The following is a 19,356-nucleotide window of genomic DNA, read 5'->3' on the forward strand; positions in this document are numbered from 1 at the left end:
GACGCGGCAAGACTTAAAAATATTCTTTTAGCAGGGAAGTAGCAGATGACAATATTCCCGAACCAGGATATAAATTTGGGATGCTATCACCAGGCCGCACGCCTTACCAAGCTAGGCAGGAGATGGCACAACACTCGAATAGCAGCGCTTGTCTGCTGACATGAGTGCAGACAGCTGCTTCTATTGGCTTCCTATGTCCTCCTTTCTGAGAACAGCATGTCGAAGAGCAGGTTGTCCAGAGGAATAGCACAAATGAGCTGAGATGTATCTTGGTAAGCCACAACGTCGCCATATTTTCATGTCTTTCTCCTGTTCAGGAAGGAGAGTCACTGGGACTTGTTTCGACGTAGTTATTAATACAGCAACACGGAGATGTCGCCATCGGGGGGGTTGACGTCTGCATCATCCACATGCTGCCAGTCACATGGTACTAACCACCATTCGGCAATACATTGTCGCGGATCTACAGTAAGAATTGCAGGGTTGGAGGAAGTGCTAAAGACGATATCTTTGGTGATGCTGTTGGCGCCTGTCGATGATGCTTGATAAGATACGAAGGTCCTTTGGACGACGCTGAAAATGACGCGATACGCACGACGAAAGACGTGACATGACAGGGTATCGTCGGCACTTTAGTCGGATATCCTATACCAGCACTGACGACGGCTGGATCTGCTTAAAAGGAGGACAAACTGGCGATGTCTCTGGTTCTGGCGACTCAACTCGATTCACCGGCAAAATGGCGGAATCAAAAGAAACAAAGCAGGTCAGCCCGTCCGAGATCAACTCGGACGTCGAGGTGGGCGTCGACATCACCGCCGTGGAGAAGCAATCGCTGCTGCGCAAAATCGACTGGATCATTCTGCCGCCCATCACGCTGCTCTTCTTCCTGTCCTTCCTCGACCGCTCCAACATCGGCAATGCAAAGCTGGACGACCTGACCGTCGACCTGCACATGACGAGCGAACAGTATCTGATCATCCTGTCGGTCTTCTTCATCGGCTACTGCGCCTTCGAGATCCCGTCCAATATCTCGCTCAAGATCACCTCGCCGCGGATCTGGCTCCCCACGCTGATGCTGGTCTGGGGCGTTGTTGCCACGCTGATGGCCCTGTCCACGAGTTTCGGTGGCCTGCTGGCTGCGCGCTTCTTCCTGGGGGCCACCGAGGCCGGGGTCTTCCCGGGCGCCATCTTCTATCTCTCCATGTGGTACGGACGGCGCGCTCTGGTCCGCCGTGTCACCCTGTTCTTCACATCGACGTCGTTGGCGGGCGCCTTTGGGGGCATCCTGGCGTATGGAATCGGCCACATGAGCGGCGTCGCGGGCAAGCACGGCTGGTTCTGGATCTTCGCCATCGAGGGACTGGGGACCGTCGTTGTCGCCGCCATCAGCTACTTTCTCATCCAGGAATTCCCGAGCAAGGCCAAGTTCCTGTCCACCAGGGAGCGCGCCGTGCTCAAGGCGCTGCTGGCCGAGGACAATGACGCGCTGCGTGACGAGCCCTGGTCATGGGCGGAGGCAGCTCGCACCTTCCGCGACCCCAAGGTCTATCTGTACATGTTCGCCTGGATGGGCCAGGCGCTGCCGCTTTACACGGTGACGCTCTTCCTGCCGACTATCATCGCCAACCTGGGCTACACGGCTGCCGATGCACAGCTGCTCACTGTGCCGCCGTACGCCGTGGCCACCGTCATCGCGATCGCCGTCGCGCTGCTCTCGGAGCGCTACAACATTCGCGCCCCGTTCATCGTCGGGAGCTGCGTCGTGGCCATCCTCGGCTACATCCTGCTGCTGTCAGACCTGCGCACCGGCGTGCAGTATCTCGGCACCTTTTTCGCCACGGCGGGCATTTTCCCGGCCTCGGCCCTCGTCTTCACCTGGGTCTCGTCGAACGTCTCCGGGCAGGTGAAGCGCTGCGTGGCGACGGCGATTCAGATCTCGCTCGGGGACATTGGTGCCGTGGTCGGTTGCCAGTTGTACCGCCCGACCCAGGTGCCTCGATATCCGCTCGGCCACGGCATGGCGCTGGGGTTCGTGGCCTTGTCGTTGGTGACGTCGCTGCTGCTGTGGGACATGTTGGTCAAGGAGAATCGCCGGCGAGACGCCATTACGGGCGGACCGCCTGGGGATCAATCCTTTTTGAGCAGCGATGATTTCACGGGCGATGACGATGTGCGATGGAGATTCATAGCGTAGTGGTCGAATGCAGCGGAACTATAGCTTACAGCAGGATATCCTCATTAAATGATGAATTTGGTCAATCTTCAATCTTTGGGAATGCATTGTTCATTACTGTATAGTATCAAGATGCTGCTCTCCATGTCACTAATAGCAGTTTCTTCTCATTCACATAACAGACTAAACCTCACTTAAGAAGATGAAGTGCCATGCCACCAACTTCTTGGTGAATATGAACTAGGTAATGCGTGGGGTTGCTCACCGAATACCAACGGGACCACGGGTCGATACCAAAGACGCTGCGGAGGCCTCTAGCACAGCCGGACCAGCCCTTGGCGGGATCCACGGCCGACCGAAAGTTGGATGTTGGTTTTGTCGACGACCCAAAGGCCAGTGAAGACTCCAGATGCCACTGGTCGCAGATCCTCGTACCAGGAGAGCTGAAGAGCAACCCAGGCCGCGATACAGCCTCCGAAACATGGTATGATCTGGGACGATACGTGAGAGAGGTAGAGGCGGCTCAGGATACTCGACGCTTCACGCATGGTTTTACACTCTGTGGATCTAGGATGCGATTGTTTGAGTTTGATCGGCTAGGAGGCATCGCATCCGAATCATTTGACATCAACGAGGACGGCTGGCAATTTGTCTTGGTGGTGTTAGGATATCTCTGGATGACTAGAGAACAACTAGGATTTGACCCTTCCATTGTGGAATCAGATGGCAAACGGTACATTGAGATCAACTGCGCAGAATAGATACCCCTGTCTTTATTTATTTTTATATCATAGCCCTTCCCAAGTTGATCTCATGGTATGTCCAGACCATATTACAATTACATAGGCCTTAGGGTTTTTTTTTAGCCCCAAGGATAGGGCTAGAGCTACGGATGCGCGCCTCCCTTGCCGTCCCATCATAACTCACTCAGTCAATCTCTTCTCCACCGTAACGGAATCGGGAAACCTCTATCGTGATAGGTAGTTGGTTGCTTATATATAAGAAAGAGGATGTTTCCGTTCAGTCCAGTCTGTGGTATATACAGCATCATACTATAGAGTCAGGAGAAAAAGAAAATGTGAGAAATAGAAATAGAAATATATTCCAGTCAGCGAATGGAAGGGAGTTCTGGATTTAAAAAAAAAACACAAGTCAAAAAAAAAAAGAATATATATATTGCAAGTGCAGAAAAGTACGCATCTACAGATTCTTTAGGCAGCCTAGTAACTTTTCCTAGGTAGTAATAATTATCTAGTGAACTCACACACACTCTCTCTCTTAGAAGAGAATAGGTCTCAACTCCTATCCTAGTATATATGCTACATATATAGTATTTTACCTTAAATATTATGTATGTGCTATACTTATGGCAGGGTACATATACCACTGTAAGCACATCTCTCTCTCACACACAGGACTAACATCCTGCTTGTAGCATTAGTAGGCAGAGAAATAGGCTCGGTAATCAATATCGGATTTCATAAATAGGACAGCACATGCCATTGTTTATATGTTCAGTGTATACAGATGTAAAAGAGAGAGACAGACACGCAGAGAGAGAGGGATTGAAACATCTTCAGCGAAATATTTACCTCAGAAATGATGCCATGGCACGGCACGGCGATTTTGACTGGCTCAGAACGATATCCCTCTCTCATAGAAAATGACACGACTGACTCCTTTGTGGTGCCCTGTGAGGAGGGTCTTGTGTTGCGCAGATTAGGTAGTCAAGTCTTGACAGAAGACTGAAATCACTATCTATGGCTATCAAGTAATTTAAGGATCAGGTTGAGAGAGCGTACATACGTACGACAAACGCTACTCGTCTTGTCTCTCATATACATACATAAGCTTCACTAACGAAGATCATCCTCCACCTCATACGCAAGACCCGAAAACTCCCCACTGAAACGAATCGTGTAATCAACCAGCAACGGCGGAACGGACACAAGGCTTCCCAACAGGCGGCGCTCTGGTCTGAGATGCGAAGGCTTGGAGAGTCGCAATTGAAAGAGCTTGGGCATGCCATCGACCTTCACGCGGCATCCTGGCCCGCGATTTTTCCGGCGACTTGCGTTGGTGACTCCGCCAGGATCCAGTGTCAAAGATGGCAGCTTGGTGCTTTCCCGACAGTCGGGACACAAGTATTGACGATCATCAGGCAGTGGTGGATTGTCCAGGCCCACACATCTCGCGTGTCGCGATGTGTAGCATGAAGAACAGCACACGCTATTTACAGCAATCATGTCCCGTTGACCGCAGCATGGGATCGAGACGTCAAAGCTGCGGATTTGGAAATCGCCCAGTTGGGGTATATATATCGATGAGTAGTACCACCTTTCGACGACGCAGGAGGCTTGACAGAATGACAGCACGTCTTTCGGTCCCGACTCGACGAGGATCATGTCGAGAATTTCAGAGGGCAGCGAAATGCCCCAGCTTTCGCTAGCAACAACGGCAGTAGCAGCGAAGCTATTTTTACGTTTCATTTTCCTCCAGCAAGAAGAGGACAAGACATGGGTCAAGACACGGAAACCAGGTGAACACTGCATGGCAGAGGTGTTGACGACCAGTGGGATTGGCGCAGAGCATCGTACATTCCCGTCAGAAGACAGCTCAACAAAAGCAACATGGCGTAACGAGAGGAGGATCACATGAGTTGCGTCCTCTTGCCTTCTATCGAGGTTGCTGAGGAACGGTTTCGCCCTGGAGATCGCGGCGCTGATGGTAGGTGCCGTCTCAAGAGCTCCAGCTCCAGCTCCGGCTCCGCACAAAACGACGACGAAGCCATGAAACCAGAACACGTCTGTCTCCGGACCTTTCCACCGCGGAATCGATTTGAATGTTATAGGTACGTCGTCGACCTGCACGTCGAACTCGGACGACACCTCCACATCCCACGCGGCAAGACGCAGGAATGCAATGGCGAGCGTATTGAACAATGTCGAAGGATATTGCCAAATCGTGGGATTATCAATGTAGAACCGCCACTGGAAGACGAAATCCGTAAACAAGCGAAACTGGAGCTCATTCAGCGGCGAGGGAGGGTCGATGCTGATCTTCAATCTGCCGTATGTAATCGACTCAGTCTCAGTTTCAGACTCAGTCTTTAATTCACGTTCTGCTGCCCCACGAGGTGATGATGATAGCACGCTCGCATTCCGAGCCAGTGATTCATCGTCACCATCAAAGACCAGATCTGACGCGCTGCGAATCGCCCCCAGATCGATTCTGAATATAACCGGCTCTAGACCCTTGCCGTCACTGCATCCCTTCCACTGGGAGACAGTCAAGCATCCCGCGTCCAGGTCGACGGTATAGACATAGTCAAGGTTCGTATGGAGCGGGCTCGGGAACGGAATTGGCTCCCACCCATCCTCAGGTTTTTCACTTGCTGTGATTGTTTCTGCTGCTGCTGCTGTTGTCTTGAGAAGTTGAATTTTTCGAAAAGTGGCTTGATCACCTGGAGCGCTGATCCGTCCTCGGGGATGGTAAGACCGGTACCATTTCCCTAGAATAGTAAATATGATCCATCAGTGTTAATTAATTAGCTCTGTAAAGGAGTGTGCCTCTTTTTTGCTTGCTTGCTTGCTTGCTTGCTGCAGCCAGACCATTTACATGGAGATTCCACAGTCCCCTGCTGACCATACGGTAAAACATAGCACGTCTGTCTCAAGTGAGGCTGAACAGGCAGATAATAACCTGGATGATGAAAACGGTGCGGCAGTATCACATTGAATAATAACCGATGTTCATTAAATGAATCATGCAACCAAAATAGACAGTCCTGGTGTGGAGAATCAAGTCAAGTCAAGTTAAGTCTCTTTAGTTGTCTGCCGAGCAGGCGATATGGATAACATTAATTCGAGACTATATCCATAGATATACCTGTGGACAGAGGTAGAGTACAGGTCACCAGGTCCACGCGACATATGTACAGCCGGGTAGAACCTCACCAGGCCCAACTAACCAAATATGGAGGTCATGTGCTGTCGCATGCATACCTAATTAGGTATCAAGGTATCAAGGTAGCCAGCCCTTCAGGATCGATTGATCCCTTCCCTTTCTTCTTTCCTTTTTTTTTCCTTTTGCCTTTTTTTTCCCGTGAAGTGAGCATTATACGTACCTATCACATATCAGGCTATTGCCTGCTACCTGATCTGCTGATTTGATTGTCGATGATCTAGATCTGTCTTGTTGGATTGGATTGCATTCCTACAAAAATAAATAAATTGAATAAATTGCACTCCACTCCACTCACTTACTACATAAACGGATAAATTGCCTAGAAAGGAAAAAAAGAAAAAGAAAAAGAAAAAGAACTCGTTAGCTTCATTCATTCAAAGTCAAGTCGGGGTGCTGTATGACGATTATCAATACCAACAGAAGCAGAAACAAGACGGAAATATATACATAGACAGAACAGAACAGAACAGAGAAAAAAATAAACTAAACCGGAATAGCTGACGTCAGTGCAACAGATGACTACGGAGTATTCATATTTACCAAGAAAAAATCGAAGCATGTTCAACAAGTCAACTCAGTTGTCATAGAGTAGGTACAGTATGTACAGTACATAGGTATATACCAGCAGCAAAGCAACGAACCGAACTAACTACCTAAACTACCTAAATTACCTAGACAGACAGACAGACGGAGACAGAAGACAGACAGATAGACAGGCAGATAGATAGGCAGGCAACAGACAGCAGACAAGACAGACAAGACAGACCACTGGCTCGGACCCGCCGTCGCGCGTGGTCCGATCCGATCCGACCCTTTTTCTTTTTCTGTTCCTTCTTCGATAGCAAGGTAAAAAGACTATCTATCTATCCTCTTCTCCTTCTCTTGCTCCAACCCGAAGAACACCGTGCTGATTTCAGATGAATTCGACTGCAGAAAGAACAACAAAGAAGACGACGATGACAATGACGATGATGACGACGACGACGTGAGTGCGCTAGAGAAGGTATAACAACGACCGAAAATGATATTCCATGGACTGGACATGAAAGGATCGGATCAAATCAGATCAGATGATAAGTAGGTGGATTGGCATGACATGACAAGATGAAGGTTCTGTCTGATCGCGTCACGATCGAACTTGGACATAACCCTTCTGCCTCCACTCCGCCTGCATATTCATCATTTCAGTCCGTTCCTCGTTGTACTTATTGTTCTGGAGGGTGTACTCCTGTCGGCCGATGCGCCGCTGCTTGATGCAGCAGAAGATCAGGACAGCCAGGCCCAACCCGAGCGCTCCAGCTATGCTGGCGTAGACGGCGACCTTGGCGCCTTTCGGGAGAGCAGCCCATCTCTGTCCCAACGACTCGCTGTGATGGTAGAGCGTGGTCGCCGTGGTGGAGTTTCCACTGTCAAGCCGTCAGCTGCGGTTCATTAATCTGATCCAGGGGTATACTTACGGAACAATGTCGATGCTCTGCCACGTCCCGTTGTGGTTGGAATAGACGTACTCCTTGCCCGAGGAGAAGTCGTGCGCGCTCACTTGCGACACGTACATGCTGTACGGCCCATCGTCGTAGTTGATCTCGCCGCCCGCCCATTCGATCGTCCCCTTGGGCTCGGACGGATCGCCTCCGGGCCAGATGCCGATACGGATTGTCATGGGCGTTTGCGGGTAGGCGGAGCCACCCTCGGCATCCTCGTAGTGCAGCGTCCGCAGCAAGGTGTTGTCCACCCACCACTCGAGCTTCTCTTGCGTCCAGACGGTGGTGTAGTTGTGGAATTCGTTCGTCGTGCTGCCGCTGACGTTAAACGTCGCGGCCGAACCGCTGACGACCTTGCCCTTGCTAAAGTAGTTGGTCTGCACCTGCGGGCTTTCCGAGCCCACCCATTCCCAGTCGACCTCGTCGAGGTCATCCGATTGCAGGACCACACTGCTGATGACGCCGTGGCCCGGAGCCGCCTGCACGTGGTACTCAACGCGACCAAAGAAGATGTAGAAGTTGGACCGGATGGTCGGGGAGTCGAGCTTCCGAATGATGGAGAACTCCATGGCTTCGTCGGTGTAGTCGACGGCCCCATTGGTGATGTTCCAGGTGCTGTCAAGCAGGCTGTTGGTGCTCCAGTTCCAGGTCCATGACGTACTCAAGGCAGGATCCGGCGGGCAGGTTGTGTTGAGGGGATTGCAGGACGTCCATGTCTGGGCGTGAACCGACGTGATGGCTGCCGCAAGCAGGCCAAGAAGGAAAAGGAGGGTCATTGCAAAGTCGTCAGCAGGAAGTCAATTTCAATTTCAAAGTGTTCAGCTCAGTATTATTCTCTCGAGAGAGTGGATGTGCGGCAATCCGCACCGCGCGAAAAGGAGTGTGATGGGTGGAAAGAAAGACACCCTGTGCCTGTCGAGACAGGCAAAGGCACTGAAATGAGAGACTTGAACGTTCGATCGTCAGACCATACGAGTACAGAGTATATGAGAGTGAGATAGAATAGAAAGAAGGAGAGGAGGTGGAGGAGAAGAGGCTGAAACGAGCAGTGACACGCCCAACCGGGCGATGAGCGACGGGGGATGGGCGATGGGGCGCGCTCCCTCGGCCGCATGGTGGTCACTTGGTAAGGGGAAGAGATGAAGGAGAGGAACTAATTTTCTGCACAGGCAGCTAGGCGTGTGTGATGGTTGCGCTGCTCGCCCTGACTGGTTGCAACCCCTGACGCGGAGGTTTAGGACGCCGCCGCCAACGCGCCGGCGCTGCACCGGCCGTCGCCTATATACGGAGTACTCCGTATTCGTAATCTGGATTATTCTCTTTCCAATTATTTATTCTTTTGCATTTACTCTCCTTGAAAAAAAAATAAATATCTCCCCTCTAGATGGACGTTGCATAAGAAATTACCCTGGACTCCGTATTCAAGCAGCAGCAGCCAGGGGTACAGCGTACCTGCATCAGCTAAATTAGCTACGAAGTAGGTTGGCGGGGCGAACCGAGCAGCGATGACAAGTGAGACTAGTCGCTCCTTCCAAGCCACTAGCCACTAGCCGCAGTACATTCCTAAAACGCCCAAAACGCGCCCCGGCAGCATCGGCAACAGCCCAGACACAGTGGACACCGCACGCAGGGGATTCTTTCTCCCGACGCTACGTTCGCCCAGGCACAGCCGGCCGATAACGAAAACAAAATCGACTATTGCTCAGGGCGCGCTGCAGACCCATCACCGATCACCTTCCCTTTTGCTGCTTTTGGGTCTCTGATCTCTTGGCGCGAGGAAGATCTCTTGGCATGATATCATGCCTGCAAAAACATCGAACGCGACGTTGCTATTATTAAGATTAAGGTAGGAATTGCGTTTCTTTAAATAATCCTGATAAAAAGAATTTCGAGTGATCGACAGTTTCATTATCGCTGTGTTATTTTATTTTCGGGTGGTCTTTTCTTGGAGACTTGTCTTGAATCACCTGACCTGGAAGGCATGGCAGCCTCAGGCGGCCAGAACCAGTCTGCCCCATCAAAACATACCTGTCAACAGCAAGGAGTAAGCAATTGGAAGTGCAATGCAATGTGACACTATGCATCTGGTGAATTCTCCTAATATACATTATTCATTATTCATTATAACTGTCAGAGTTGAGAATAAAAAGACTATCTACCTGCTTCGCTTCAACTCCGTCCGCTGTCTATGTAGTACATGTGCAATAATATGTAGACCATAAATGAATATACACATAGAATATAGAGGAGAGCTGCTGCACATTGAATACTTGCCGTCCTGCTTGATTATACTTCCTCCTTCGGCGGCTCTTTCGGCTCCTTCTTTCGGATATCCTTCCACCCCATCCCCCACGCGCAGCAGAAATAGGCGCAGGCACACCCCACCGTCAGGTAGAACACGTGATCGACGCTCGTGCTATATGCGGACAGGACACCTGCCAGCTGGGCAGGGTCGCGGACGACCTGTCGAATGCCCGTCGCACCCGCAGCGACGACGGCGGCGGGATTCACGCCGGGCGCGTCGGTGCGGAGGGCCGTGCCCAGACTGTTGGTGAAGACGGTGTCACCCAGCGTCAGGAAGACGGCGCCGCCAAAGGTCTGCGAGAACGACAGCAGCGACATGGAGATGGAAACCAGCGCCGGCGGCAGCGAGTTCTGCACCGCGATCAGCGCCATCTGCATCCCGATGCCACGTCCCGCGCCCATCAGGATCTGATATCCGATCCATTTGCCAGTCGAGGTGGATGGGGTAAAGGTGGACAGAAGGCCGTTGCTGACAGCCGACACCATCCCGCTGGCCAGACTCCAGGGGAGGTAGTAGCCCAGTTTCCCGACTACGTTTCTGTCAGCACTGTCCAGAATACGCCATTTTCGTCCATTACTCACCTGCAGCTCCCGACCCTACAGCAGCGAACAACTGACTGATGATACCCGGCAGTAAGTAGACACCACTCAGCATAGGGGTTGCCCCCTTCACGGCCTGGAAGTAGATGGGCAGGTAGTACGCAGCCAGCTGGATCATGCCGAAGAAGAAGAGCTGGACCAGGCAGGCTGACCATACCGCTCGTATGCGCACCATGGAGAACGGGATCATCGCCTCGTCGCCTTTGAAGTACTCCCACACCAGGAAGAGGATGAATGTGGCTCCCGCACCGCAGAAGAGCCCAATCACCGTCGCGCTGTTCCAGGCGAACTGATTCCCGCCGTAGTCGAGTGCGAGGAAGAATTGGATCGCCGCAGGGGCGAACAGGGCGAAGCCGATCAGATCGAGTCTGGTCATGATGATTTGGGAGACGGGGATATCTCTGGGTTTGATGTTTTCGGGTATGTGGATGAGGAAGAGCAGGATGGCCACGAGGCCGCCAATGGGGAGGTTGATGTAGAAGCCTGTCAATAGACAGGTTAGCATATACCTATATACCTAGGCATATTACTATATGCGAATGTTATGTGTGAACTTACACCATCGCCATGTCGTGTACTCTGTGAATGCACCACCAATGAGAGGTCCAGTGACGATGCCGAGTTGCGAAACTAGCGACAACAGACAAAGTGGTCAGAGATGCCTCCATCGTAGCTGAACGTTTCTACACTTACCACCCATCATTGCCCCAAAATATGCTGCTCACCGTTAGCTACCAATAATAAAACAGGGGTATTAGAATAAACATACCAGGCCGCTTGTGCAAAGGCACACACGCAGACAGAATGGTCAGAGCGCCATTCATCAGGCCGGCAGATCCCAGGCCAGCCACGGCTCGTGCGACAATCAGCATCTTCGACGACGTCGCTACGCCGCAGAGCAACGAGCCGAGTTCGAACACGAAGAAGAAGGTAAGGAAAGTCCACTGACTTGTCGTTAGCGACATCCTCATTTTCTCGATCTGAATGGAATAACGAGTACATAGGATTATGATGTGCAGTGACGCACCTTGGAGCGGAAATTCGAATACAACTTGCCGGCCAGGGGCTGGAGAGAGGAACTGATCAGAGAATCAGCATCAATCCATCACTCCGTCGACTGTTTCCCTTCAGATGATAGAGACGACAGGACCTACCTCGCCAACTGGTACGCACTACCGTACCAACCCACGTCTTGTAGAGAATGGAATTCGCTGGTAATACGTGGGATAGCCTAAAAGTTGATCATCGTCAACACGCTGCATGCATAAAAAAACGATTCAGGCAGTGGGTTCTTACCGTAGCGATAATGCTCATGTCGAGCAAGACCAAAAACGCCACCATTGTCACCGACAACGCGACAAGGGCGAGCCTGACTCCGGTGATATAATTTTGTTGGTCCGTCGGTGCGGCGGGCTTCTCGTCGGCGTTGTCAGCCACTTTTGTGGCATCTGCTGGCGTTGTTTTCTCATCGTCTTCGTTCTTCTGAAGGGATGGATCATAGCTGGAAGGAGAAGTTTGATTCGGTAAGGTTGTTGCCGCTGCTGTTGTCTTTTCTGCGTGTTCTTCGTGGTTCGGCAGTGATTGATCGGGGATAGGGCCCGAAGGCACCTGATCAAGTTTCTCTGTGTCCATAACGTTGGACAAGGCGGATTGTAACACAAGTGATGCAATCTGCAAATGGTGATGGGATCTGATACGATCAACAGAGATAAAAAAAGATAACAGAAAGAGAGCAGGAAAGAGCAATGGAGCTCTAATATCAACCCTCTTCTTCCCCCTGCCTATACTAATAAGCCAGGAGTCGACCTGCAGCAACAACCTGCAGTTTTCTTATTCTTATAGATCCTTAAAATGGAATTCGTCATCTTCTTCACAACAAAGAGATTAATATTCTTCTCTGTTTATGGATCGGCTAAATTAATAACATCTCCCTGAGCGGAATTCGTGCCCACTTTTCCCCGAGCGGAGCCTGAGCTGCGGGACCAGGCAGCAAAACTACTGAAATAAGCTAAGACGACCGGATCGGGAATCGGACTTAGGACATAGTGAGATCGGGATTCGGAGTTCCTGACCGCCGAAACCCGAGCGCTGCCTTGATCGTCGGTGTAGTGTTAGTATATACATTACGTTATTGGATGAATTTAGTTGAGAAGAAGAAATTAAAAAAAAGAAAAATCAATGAAGGGGCGAAAAATAGAGAAAATGAGAGTTGGGGAGGGAAGGAAAGGCAAAAGTAAGGAGGCCCGGGGAGGATAAGATCTTGGCGAGTCGGCGGAGCTTATTATTGGCTCAGATGCCAGACCCAGGGCTTAGGGCCTAGGGTCAGGGCTGCATGCCTTGCGTGCCTGCCTATAATAGTTACTTCCCTTGCTTGCATGCTCTACGAGGGGAAAGAGTAAATGACAAGGAAAGCACCGTCTGGCAGAAATATACAAGTTCATAGTGCACCTACCCTTCCGTCTAACCTCGTCAAGAGTACTCTAATATTACAAATCCCAAAGCCCAAGGATATCTTTCAACAAAGGATCATCGTCGTCAAAGGCAGGAAAGACCCCTGCCGTTGGGAGCTGCTCCTCCGTTGCCGGAGTCCCTCCCACCGGTACGCTGGCTCGCACGGAATCCACATCTCTCGATTCCCACCAGCTCTTGAGAGCGGTAATAGCCTTGGTGGACTTGGTCAAGGCGTCCTCTTCATGGCCGATCTTCCATCCGCACGCCGCCCTCGCCTGGTGTACATTGTTCAGGACCCGGTCGAGAACGAGCGAGAAATCGACCGTGCTGCGCACAAACCGTGTATCCCACGCGGGATCGTTGAGCGTCGAGAGTCGATGCAAGGCGAAGATGCAGTATCCCAGCTGGGCAAAGGTGAGCAAGGAGAATCCCACGTATGCCGACGGCGGACACTTGAAGAACACATCGAACCAGGCCTTGATCGACTGGAGGCATGCGTAGAGATATTCCAGCGCCTGAAAGTCCGTATCCCATCCAACCGACACCAAAGGAGCGCGGGACAGCGCAATCTCGTTCACGGCCACTTCTGTGGCCAGGACCTGCAGCAACAATATCTCTGCTAGCTGTCAGCGCCTGCATCCACGCAATTCGCGGAGTTGTGGCCTTACCATTGTTCTCTAAGTGCGGTGGAATTTTACTCTTCACGTCCTGCAACTGCGATTGCAGCCCTTTGAGATAGAGGATCGACACTCTCAGACTCTCCACCTGCTCAACTTCTCGATTGCGCACACAGATGGGAACCGCCTTTTCTATGATCAGCTGCAGTCGGATCTGGTACACGAAGGCTTCATCGGTGGGATATTCCGGTTTTTCAGCCAGCATCCGCAGACATTCCTCCAGGTACGGCGACCAGCGCATACTCTCGAACTTTTGATGGTACGACGCAATACTAGACAAGTTAGCCTGGGGACCGGGGAAAAAAAAAACCCCGGAGCACCAACCTCGAGCTCAGCAGAAAGCAAGCCAGGGCTGCTCGCCGGTGCTCCATAGTCCGAGTCTGAGGGAGTCGTATTTTGGGATGGACATGCGAGAAACACCGCAGCATTCTGTTGCAATCTTCTTGCAGGGGCCTATGGAGCCCCAGATCGAATACAAGAGACATGCAAAGATGGGTGTAAACGGTCATGATGGGTCCGCTATGGACCTGGTAATGGCCCCTGGGAACATTAGCAGGTCGTTTCTTGTTTCTTTGTTACGAATCACATACCATCCAACAAAAACGAGAAGTCCGAATAACAAGTCCAGATTTCGTTCGCCATCCACCAGAATTTCCTGAGAGGCGATCTGTCGGATTGCCCGGCCGAGGCCTAATTGCTTGGAAACCGTCTTGGTCGTAATGGCCATAATGCACAGCCAGAAAAAGGGCCATTCTTGACGCAACTGCTGCGAAGAGGTGCTCTCCGGGATGTAAGTGAATGGGAAATATTTCAAGTTTCGCGTCCGAAAGGTCTTGAGACAATCTTCTGCCTCTTCTGGCGACGGTTCAAGGTCGGGTGGAAGAGCATAAGCAAAGGGCTGGACATGCGCCGAGACTGAACCTGGTGTCAGAGGGGAGAGAGTGATGGGATTCGCCACAGGACCACAGCCGATGCCCTCCATCGGCCTGTGATTCGAGACATTTGATGGATTCGGCGCAGCTGCCTGCGCGGAAGCTTCGACCTCAGCGAAATTCCAGCCCGCAGCGGCAGTGGCATTGTCGACGGTAGGGGTCACTCGAGTCGCGGACTTCAGCAGGGATACCAGCCCATCCAGCTTCTGTTCGAGCCGCGCAGTTTGTGACGCAGCAGTAGTCTTTGGCTTACGCTTCCGCACTGTGGGCGATGGAACACATTCTTTGTTCAGCCGGTGACATCTGCAATTCAGTTGGCATATCGCTTGTTGGGTGAGGCAGGGGCCAAGATCTGATATGATTGCCAGATGACGGACCTTTCGCAGCTGCCGACGCTACGGAGAATACATTTACATTTGGCACGGGCGCAATTTAGACAAGCCCGCCCGTACGGGGCCGGTCTCCCCGCAGATGCTGTGTTCAACTCCATGCTTTGCTGCTTCAAGTCTGGATCTGATAACGCAGCGTCACTGCGGGAATCTCATCTCCGACGGATTCGGGAACACAACAAAAAGTAAGACCGACCAAGTCTGACTCAAGACAATTAGGAGGTAATGCAAGATTCTGCGAAATCCGTGAAACAGGTATTATTAATAGTCAATACCTGAATCATGCAGTATGGACAGAATGCCTGGGGGCAAGGTTCCAATCCCGTCGACGGATTTCGGAGTTGTATATTCCGAATCCCGGGCGGACCCATTCTCGGAGGTTGGGCCTGCCGAGAGGTTTCAGGCCAACACTGATCGGCGATCAGCAAGGGAGCCGGGACAGTGCACACGGAAGACCTCGTTATTCCGACGACATGATTGGTTGAATTGGAAGCGAAAGTCGTGTGCTGTTGGGCGATAGGCACTACGGAGTACGGAGTACTCTGTACTATAGGCTATATACTGCTATATGATATCATAGCTGTAGAAAGGAAGCTCGATTCTTGATGCGATTGCGATGTTGGGATTTTCTTTCAGCCCAACTCTGACATCAGCTTTGGCTGCCGAATCTGGTTTCCCACATTCGCACCTTCACCATGGGGAATCCAGTCAACTGGCATTGAATAGAATCCTTACGCCTTGGCTCGGGTGACAACGAAAAACCGTCTTTCCTCCGACGCCCAACTTTAGATTTTTTTTTCTTGGCAGTCTCGACAGAAGAAATGAAGGAATCTCCGACTGTGACGGTAGCAGACGCCTGGGCCACGCTTCCGCCGCACCTCCGCCGCCCAGAAGGGCTCTCCGAGCACTCGACCAGCATTCCCTACGGGCGCATCTTCGCTGTCGACACCGAGTCCGACACGCGGACCTGGTCCCTGGTCATCGAGTACGACGGCGAGCCCAATGGTCTGGAGTGGAATCCGACTGGTTGGATAGCCGCCATGGTTGTTCACAGACATGATTGGTGGAATTGAATGGAAGAGACAGGACTAGGATCGTTACATCCAGACAGGCTAGTCTTGCGATGTTGCATAACTGGTACAGTAATCGAGAGTCAGCTCGAGGAGGAGCTTCATGATTCTGCGCCAGCATGGGAGAAGACTCTGGGCTCAATTTTCAGCTCAATGTTGAGCCCAGCCTACTCAACACAGATAGAATGAGGAGAACGGAAGGAGAGAGGGAAATGACGTTCCTATAATTTTTTTTATTATTCCTTTATTTACCTTTTATCCTTATACTACGCGGAAATCTGCTAGCAGAAAGCAACTCTATCTTGCTCACTTGTCTTTCTCATCCTGTTCTTGGAATAACAACTACCCAGCGGTNCCTGATATTGAAGGAGCATAAGTTGACACACAACGGAGACATCAGTCGAGTACTTAAAATAAGAATTGAATTCTTCTAATCACCCCTATAACCATACCACAATCTATGGAGGATCATAAGACACGATGTTGGGCTCTAAGAGTGAGAACCGGAGAGTAGTGAAATGATGGCGTGTAATAATCTGATAGATCGACTAGAGAGATTAAGGCTCTTTTACCTAATCTATAGCTTCAAATCTGCAGTAAGGATCACACATATATACTGAGTATGGAGCACTAGGTCAATAGCTATTACAGCAATAACATTCGCTTCTTTTTTACAGTCTACTGTAACAGCCTCTAATTAATGCTTTATATGAGCTCATATAGGAATGTTGACTTGCTATTGCAGTAGGAGGTTTTGTACCCCGCCCTAATTAAGGACACGGGTCAAGTCACTTTTCGCCCTCATTAATTAACAACTACCTACTTACAACAGTAGTCCTTGATTTCTTGCTTCGTCTCAGCTGCCACCTTCCAATGTCACAGTCACTGCTTGACTTGCCCAATGAACTGCTCCAATTAATAGCAAAGCATCTCGATTCACAACGCGACATTAACGCTTTCTCTCGAACAAATCGCCTGCTCTATCGTCTTGTTAATCCTCTTCTCTATCAACACAATATCCGAAACTTTGGCAGCCCGGCCTTGCTCTGGGCCGCGAAACACGGACGAGAGGCAACGGTTCACCACTTTCTACGAGAAGGCGCGGCCGTGCAGCCACCATGTTCCAGCGCGCCATCTTACACGACGCCGGGGGCCCTGCGTGTCTGGGTCGTCGGACACAGCTTAGAATTCAACGAGCAGTTGATTTCGAGCCCGCTGTCATATGCGGCCCTGAACGGACATGAGGCGCTGGTCAAGCTGTTCCTGGAGAAAGGGGTAGATCCCAACTTCTCCGAGCACCATCATCACACTCCTCTCTCCTTGGCGGCCATGAATGGACATGTGTCCATCATCAAGCTCTTGCTCGACGCGGGCGCGGATCTAAATTGGGTGACCAGGCATGACGGCACTCCGCTGGCTTGTGCAGCGAGAAAGGGGCAAGCGGCCGCGGCGGAGTTCTTATTGCTGGAAGTGAAGAAACGGGCGGCGATGAGAGACTCCTGGTTTCAACGCCAAGTGCAGGGTGCTGCGATCGCTGCAATACGAAATGGGCACGAGACGGTGGTAAAGCTTTTCCTGGAGAAAGAGCCCGATGCCGTGTTCCATGGACCGGAATATCCGCCGCCTCTCAAAATTGCGGCAATAAAGGGCAATGTGGCCATTGTCAAACTGCTCCTCGATGGAGACATCGATCTCGATGTCAACGGCCACAATGCCGTGGAATCACTGGGCATGGCCGCTCGGTACGGGCACAAAGCGGTCGTCGAACTGTTCCTCGAGAAGGGCGTTGATCCACAGTCACGCAATGATGGGTTCCGGAATCGAACGGCGTTGTCGCAGGCAGCGGAGGGAGGGCACGAGGCAGTCGTCGAGCTCTTACTTGCACAGGGCGTGGACCCTGAGTGTCGCGATGGGGATGGTCGGACACCGCTGTACTGGGCGACATTATGTCGACATGAGAAAGTGGTCGCCTTGCTGCAGTCACATATAAAGTCTACGATATAACCTACGACATACTCGGTGTTTTCCTTCTTTGCCATTCACCGTTTCTTACCTGACTCATTATGACTAGTAACTGCTGTTTTGCTGTAGAATCTTTATAAATTGCAGAAGGGGTTTTTTTTTAAGGAAAATAAAACGAAAAACTATTAAAGTAAAAGGAACTTAAGTAGAGATATCATGAGCACTTGAAAGGAAAATATTAATGTGAGAAAACATGGTTATGTTAGAAGAAGCTACTTTAGTAAGGGTATGTAGTTACCAAACTGCTTAGATAAGGGAGAAAAAAGTGGGAAGTAAAAGTCAAAATGCGAAGAGGTAAAAGGCTATATATATAGGCGTGTATAGTGATTTTCTAAGAAGTTATATAGTTAGGATAAGATAAGATAATTAATATACAACTCAGATGATATAGTCTTGCCTAACGTTGGTCGCCTGTCACCTTTTTTGGCGTCGATTCCTATCTTCCACACTATAGAGGTGGACCCGGGGGTCAAGGTTCCTGGAATAAGCATTTGTTCGTAGACATGGACGGAGTACGGAGTACGGAGACTCCGTATGCGTGTACAAATCGCATTTTAGTGCTTATCTGATTGTGCAGAACAGAGAATATAATGGGAGTGAATTATGAGCGCAGTAAATAATGGTCAACGGCAAGTACATCCGTCTGATGGACCTCGGCAGAGCAAAGGATTTTGGAATACAATCCCGGTGGCTTATTGTCTTTGCCTTTCGATTGATTGGCGATCAAATCTTGGATAAAGCCTGCATGGCTGTGCTGAGCCCCGCCTGTTGGAGCCACGATCGGCGACTCCGTGGAGGTGGAGGGAGACCGGGCCGATTGCCGATTGCCAAGGTACGGAGTACTTCACCGTACGGAGTACTCCGTACTCCGTACCTGCCATTTCCTTTCTTGACGACATTCGTCGATCTGAATTAGTCATAATTTTCATCTTGACATATCACTAACACGATGATGTTGTTGTTGCCCAACCTCGATGTTGGGATGGCCCCCAACTGGCCAAGTGATGGTTCCTTGGTTGGCCGCCCGGAAGGACAGGTCCAGAGCATTATTTGCAGCCCCGGATCAGCATAAGAGTTCCTATTGTCTTGGCATACCCCCGTCCGAAGAGTTGACGGTCCGAGATCAGAAAGAGTGATCATCACCAGTTGGGCCGCCAGCCAAGTTCTGCTGAATTAAGTTTTTTTTTCCCTGATTATTCTTATTGTTGCTGTCTAACAATGGAATGGAACGGAATGTTTATTCCAAGATGGATAACAATGAACGCGGGATGCGCCTGGTCCAACCGGA

At 50.8% G+C, this 19,356-nt stretch overlaps 6 protein-coding genes across 6 annotated transcripts; 2 read left to right on the forward strand and 4 right to left on the reverse strand.

Annotated features, from left to right (window-relative positions):
- Positions 1-610: 610 nt before the first annotated feature.
- VTN77DRAFT_8366 (uncharacterized protein) lies at positions 611-2,197 on the forward strand (the record flags this gene model as incomplete). The annotated part of the gene is made up of 1 exon (XM_069424856.1): positions 611-2,197. One exon carries the CDS (start codon positions 611-613, stop codon positions 2,195-2,197), a length of 1,587 nt encoding a protein of 528 aa, XP_069274780.1.
- Positions 2,198-4,032: 1,835 nt separating this feature from the next.
- VTN77DRAFT_8367 (uncharacterized protein) lies at positions 4,033-4,728 on the reverse strand (the record flags this gene model as incomplete). Its single annotated transcript, XM_069424857.1, has 1 exon — positions 4,033-4,728. The coding sequence occupies one exon, from the start codon at positions 4,726-4,728 to the stop codon at positions 4,033-4,035; it is 696 nt and encodes a 231-aa protein (XP_069274781.1).
- A 2,540-nt stretch (positions 4,729-7,268) lies between these two features.
- VTN77DRAFT_8368 (uncharacterized protein) lies at positions 7,269-8,399 on the reverse strand (the record flags this gene model as incomplete). The annotated part of the gene is made up of 2 exons (XM_069424858.1): positions 7,269-7,548; positions 7,600-8,399. The coding sequence occupies 2 exons, from the start codon at positions 8,397-8,399 to the stop codon at positions 7,269-7,271; spliced, it is 1,080 nt and encodes a 359-aa protein (XP_069274782.1).
- A 1,510-nt stretch (positions 8,400-9,909) lies between these two features.
- Positions 9,910-12,159, reverse strand: VTN77DRAFT_8369 (uncharacterized protein; the record flags this gene model as incomplete). Its single annotated transcript, XM_069424859.1, has 8 exons — positions 9,910-10,457; positions 10,510-11,010; positions 11,086-11,157; positions 11,221-11,244; positions 11,297-11,471; positions 11,555-11,606; positions 11,682-11,758; positions 11,824-12,159. 8 exons carry the CDS (start codon positions 12,157-12,159, stop codon positions 9,910-9,912), a joined length of 1,785 nt encoding a protein of 594 aa, XP_069274783.1.
- Positions 12,160-13,013: 854 nt separating this feature from the next.
- Positions 13,014-15,077, reverse strand: VTN77DRAFT_8370 (uncharacterized protein; the record flags this gene model as incomplete). Its single annotated transcript, XM_069424861.1, has 5 exons — positions 13,014-13,594; positions 13,647-13,927; positions 13,980-14,195; positions 14,246-14,890; positions 14,965-15,077. The coding sequence occupies 5 exons, from the start codon at positions 15,075-15,077 to the stop codon at positions 13,014-13,016; spliced, it is 1,836 nt and encodes a 611-aa protein (XP_069274784.1).
- A 1,842-nt stretch (positions 15,078-16,919) lies between these two features.
- Positions 16,920-18,050, forward strand: VTN77DRAFT_8371 (uncharacterized protein; the record flags this gene model as incomplete). Its single annotated transcript, XM_069424862.1, has 1 exon — positions 16,920-18,050. One exon carries the CDS (start codon positions 16,920-16,922, stop codon positions 18,048-18,050), a length of 1,131 nt encoding a protein of 376 aa, XP_069274785.1.
- Between the last annotated feature and the right edge of the window lie 1,306 nt (positions 18,051-19,356).

The sequence above is a fragment of the Rasamsonia byssochlamydoides genome (assembly GCF_041956645.1).
Source record: "Rasamsonia byssochlamydoides strain NRRL 3658 unplaced genomic scaffold VTN77scaffold_70, whole genome shotgun sequence".
In the NCBI taxonomy this organism is placed as follows: domain Eukaryota; kingdom Fungi; phylum Ascomycota; class Eurotiomycetes; order Eurotiales; family Trichocomaceae; genus Rasamsonia; species Rasamsonia byssochlamydoides.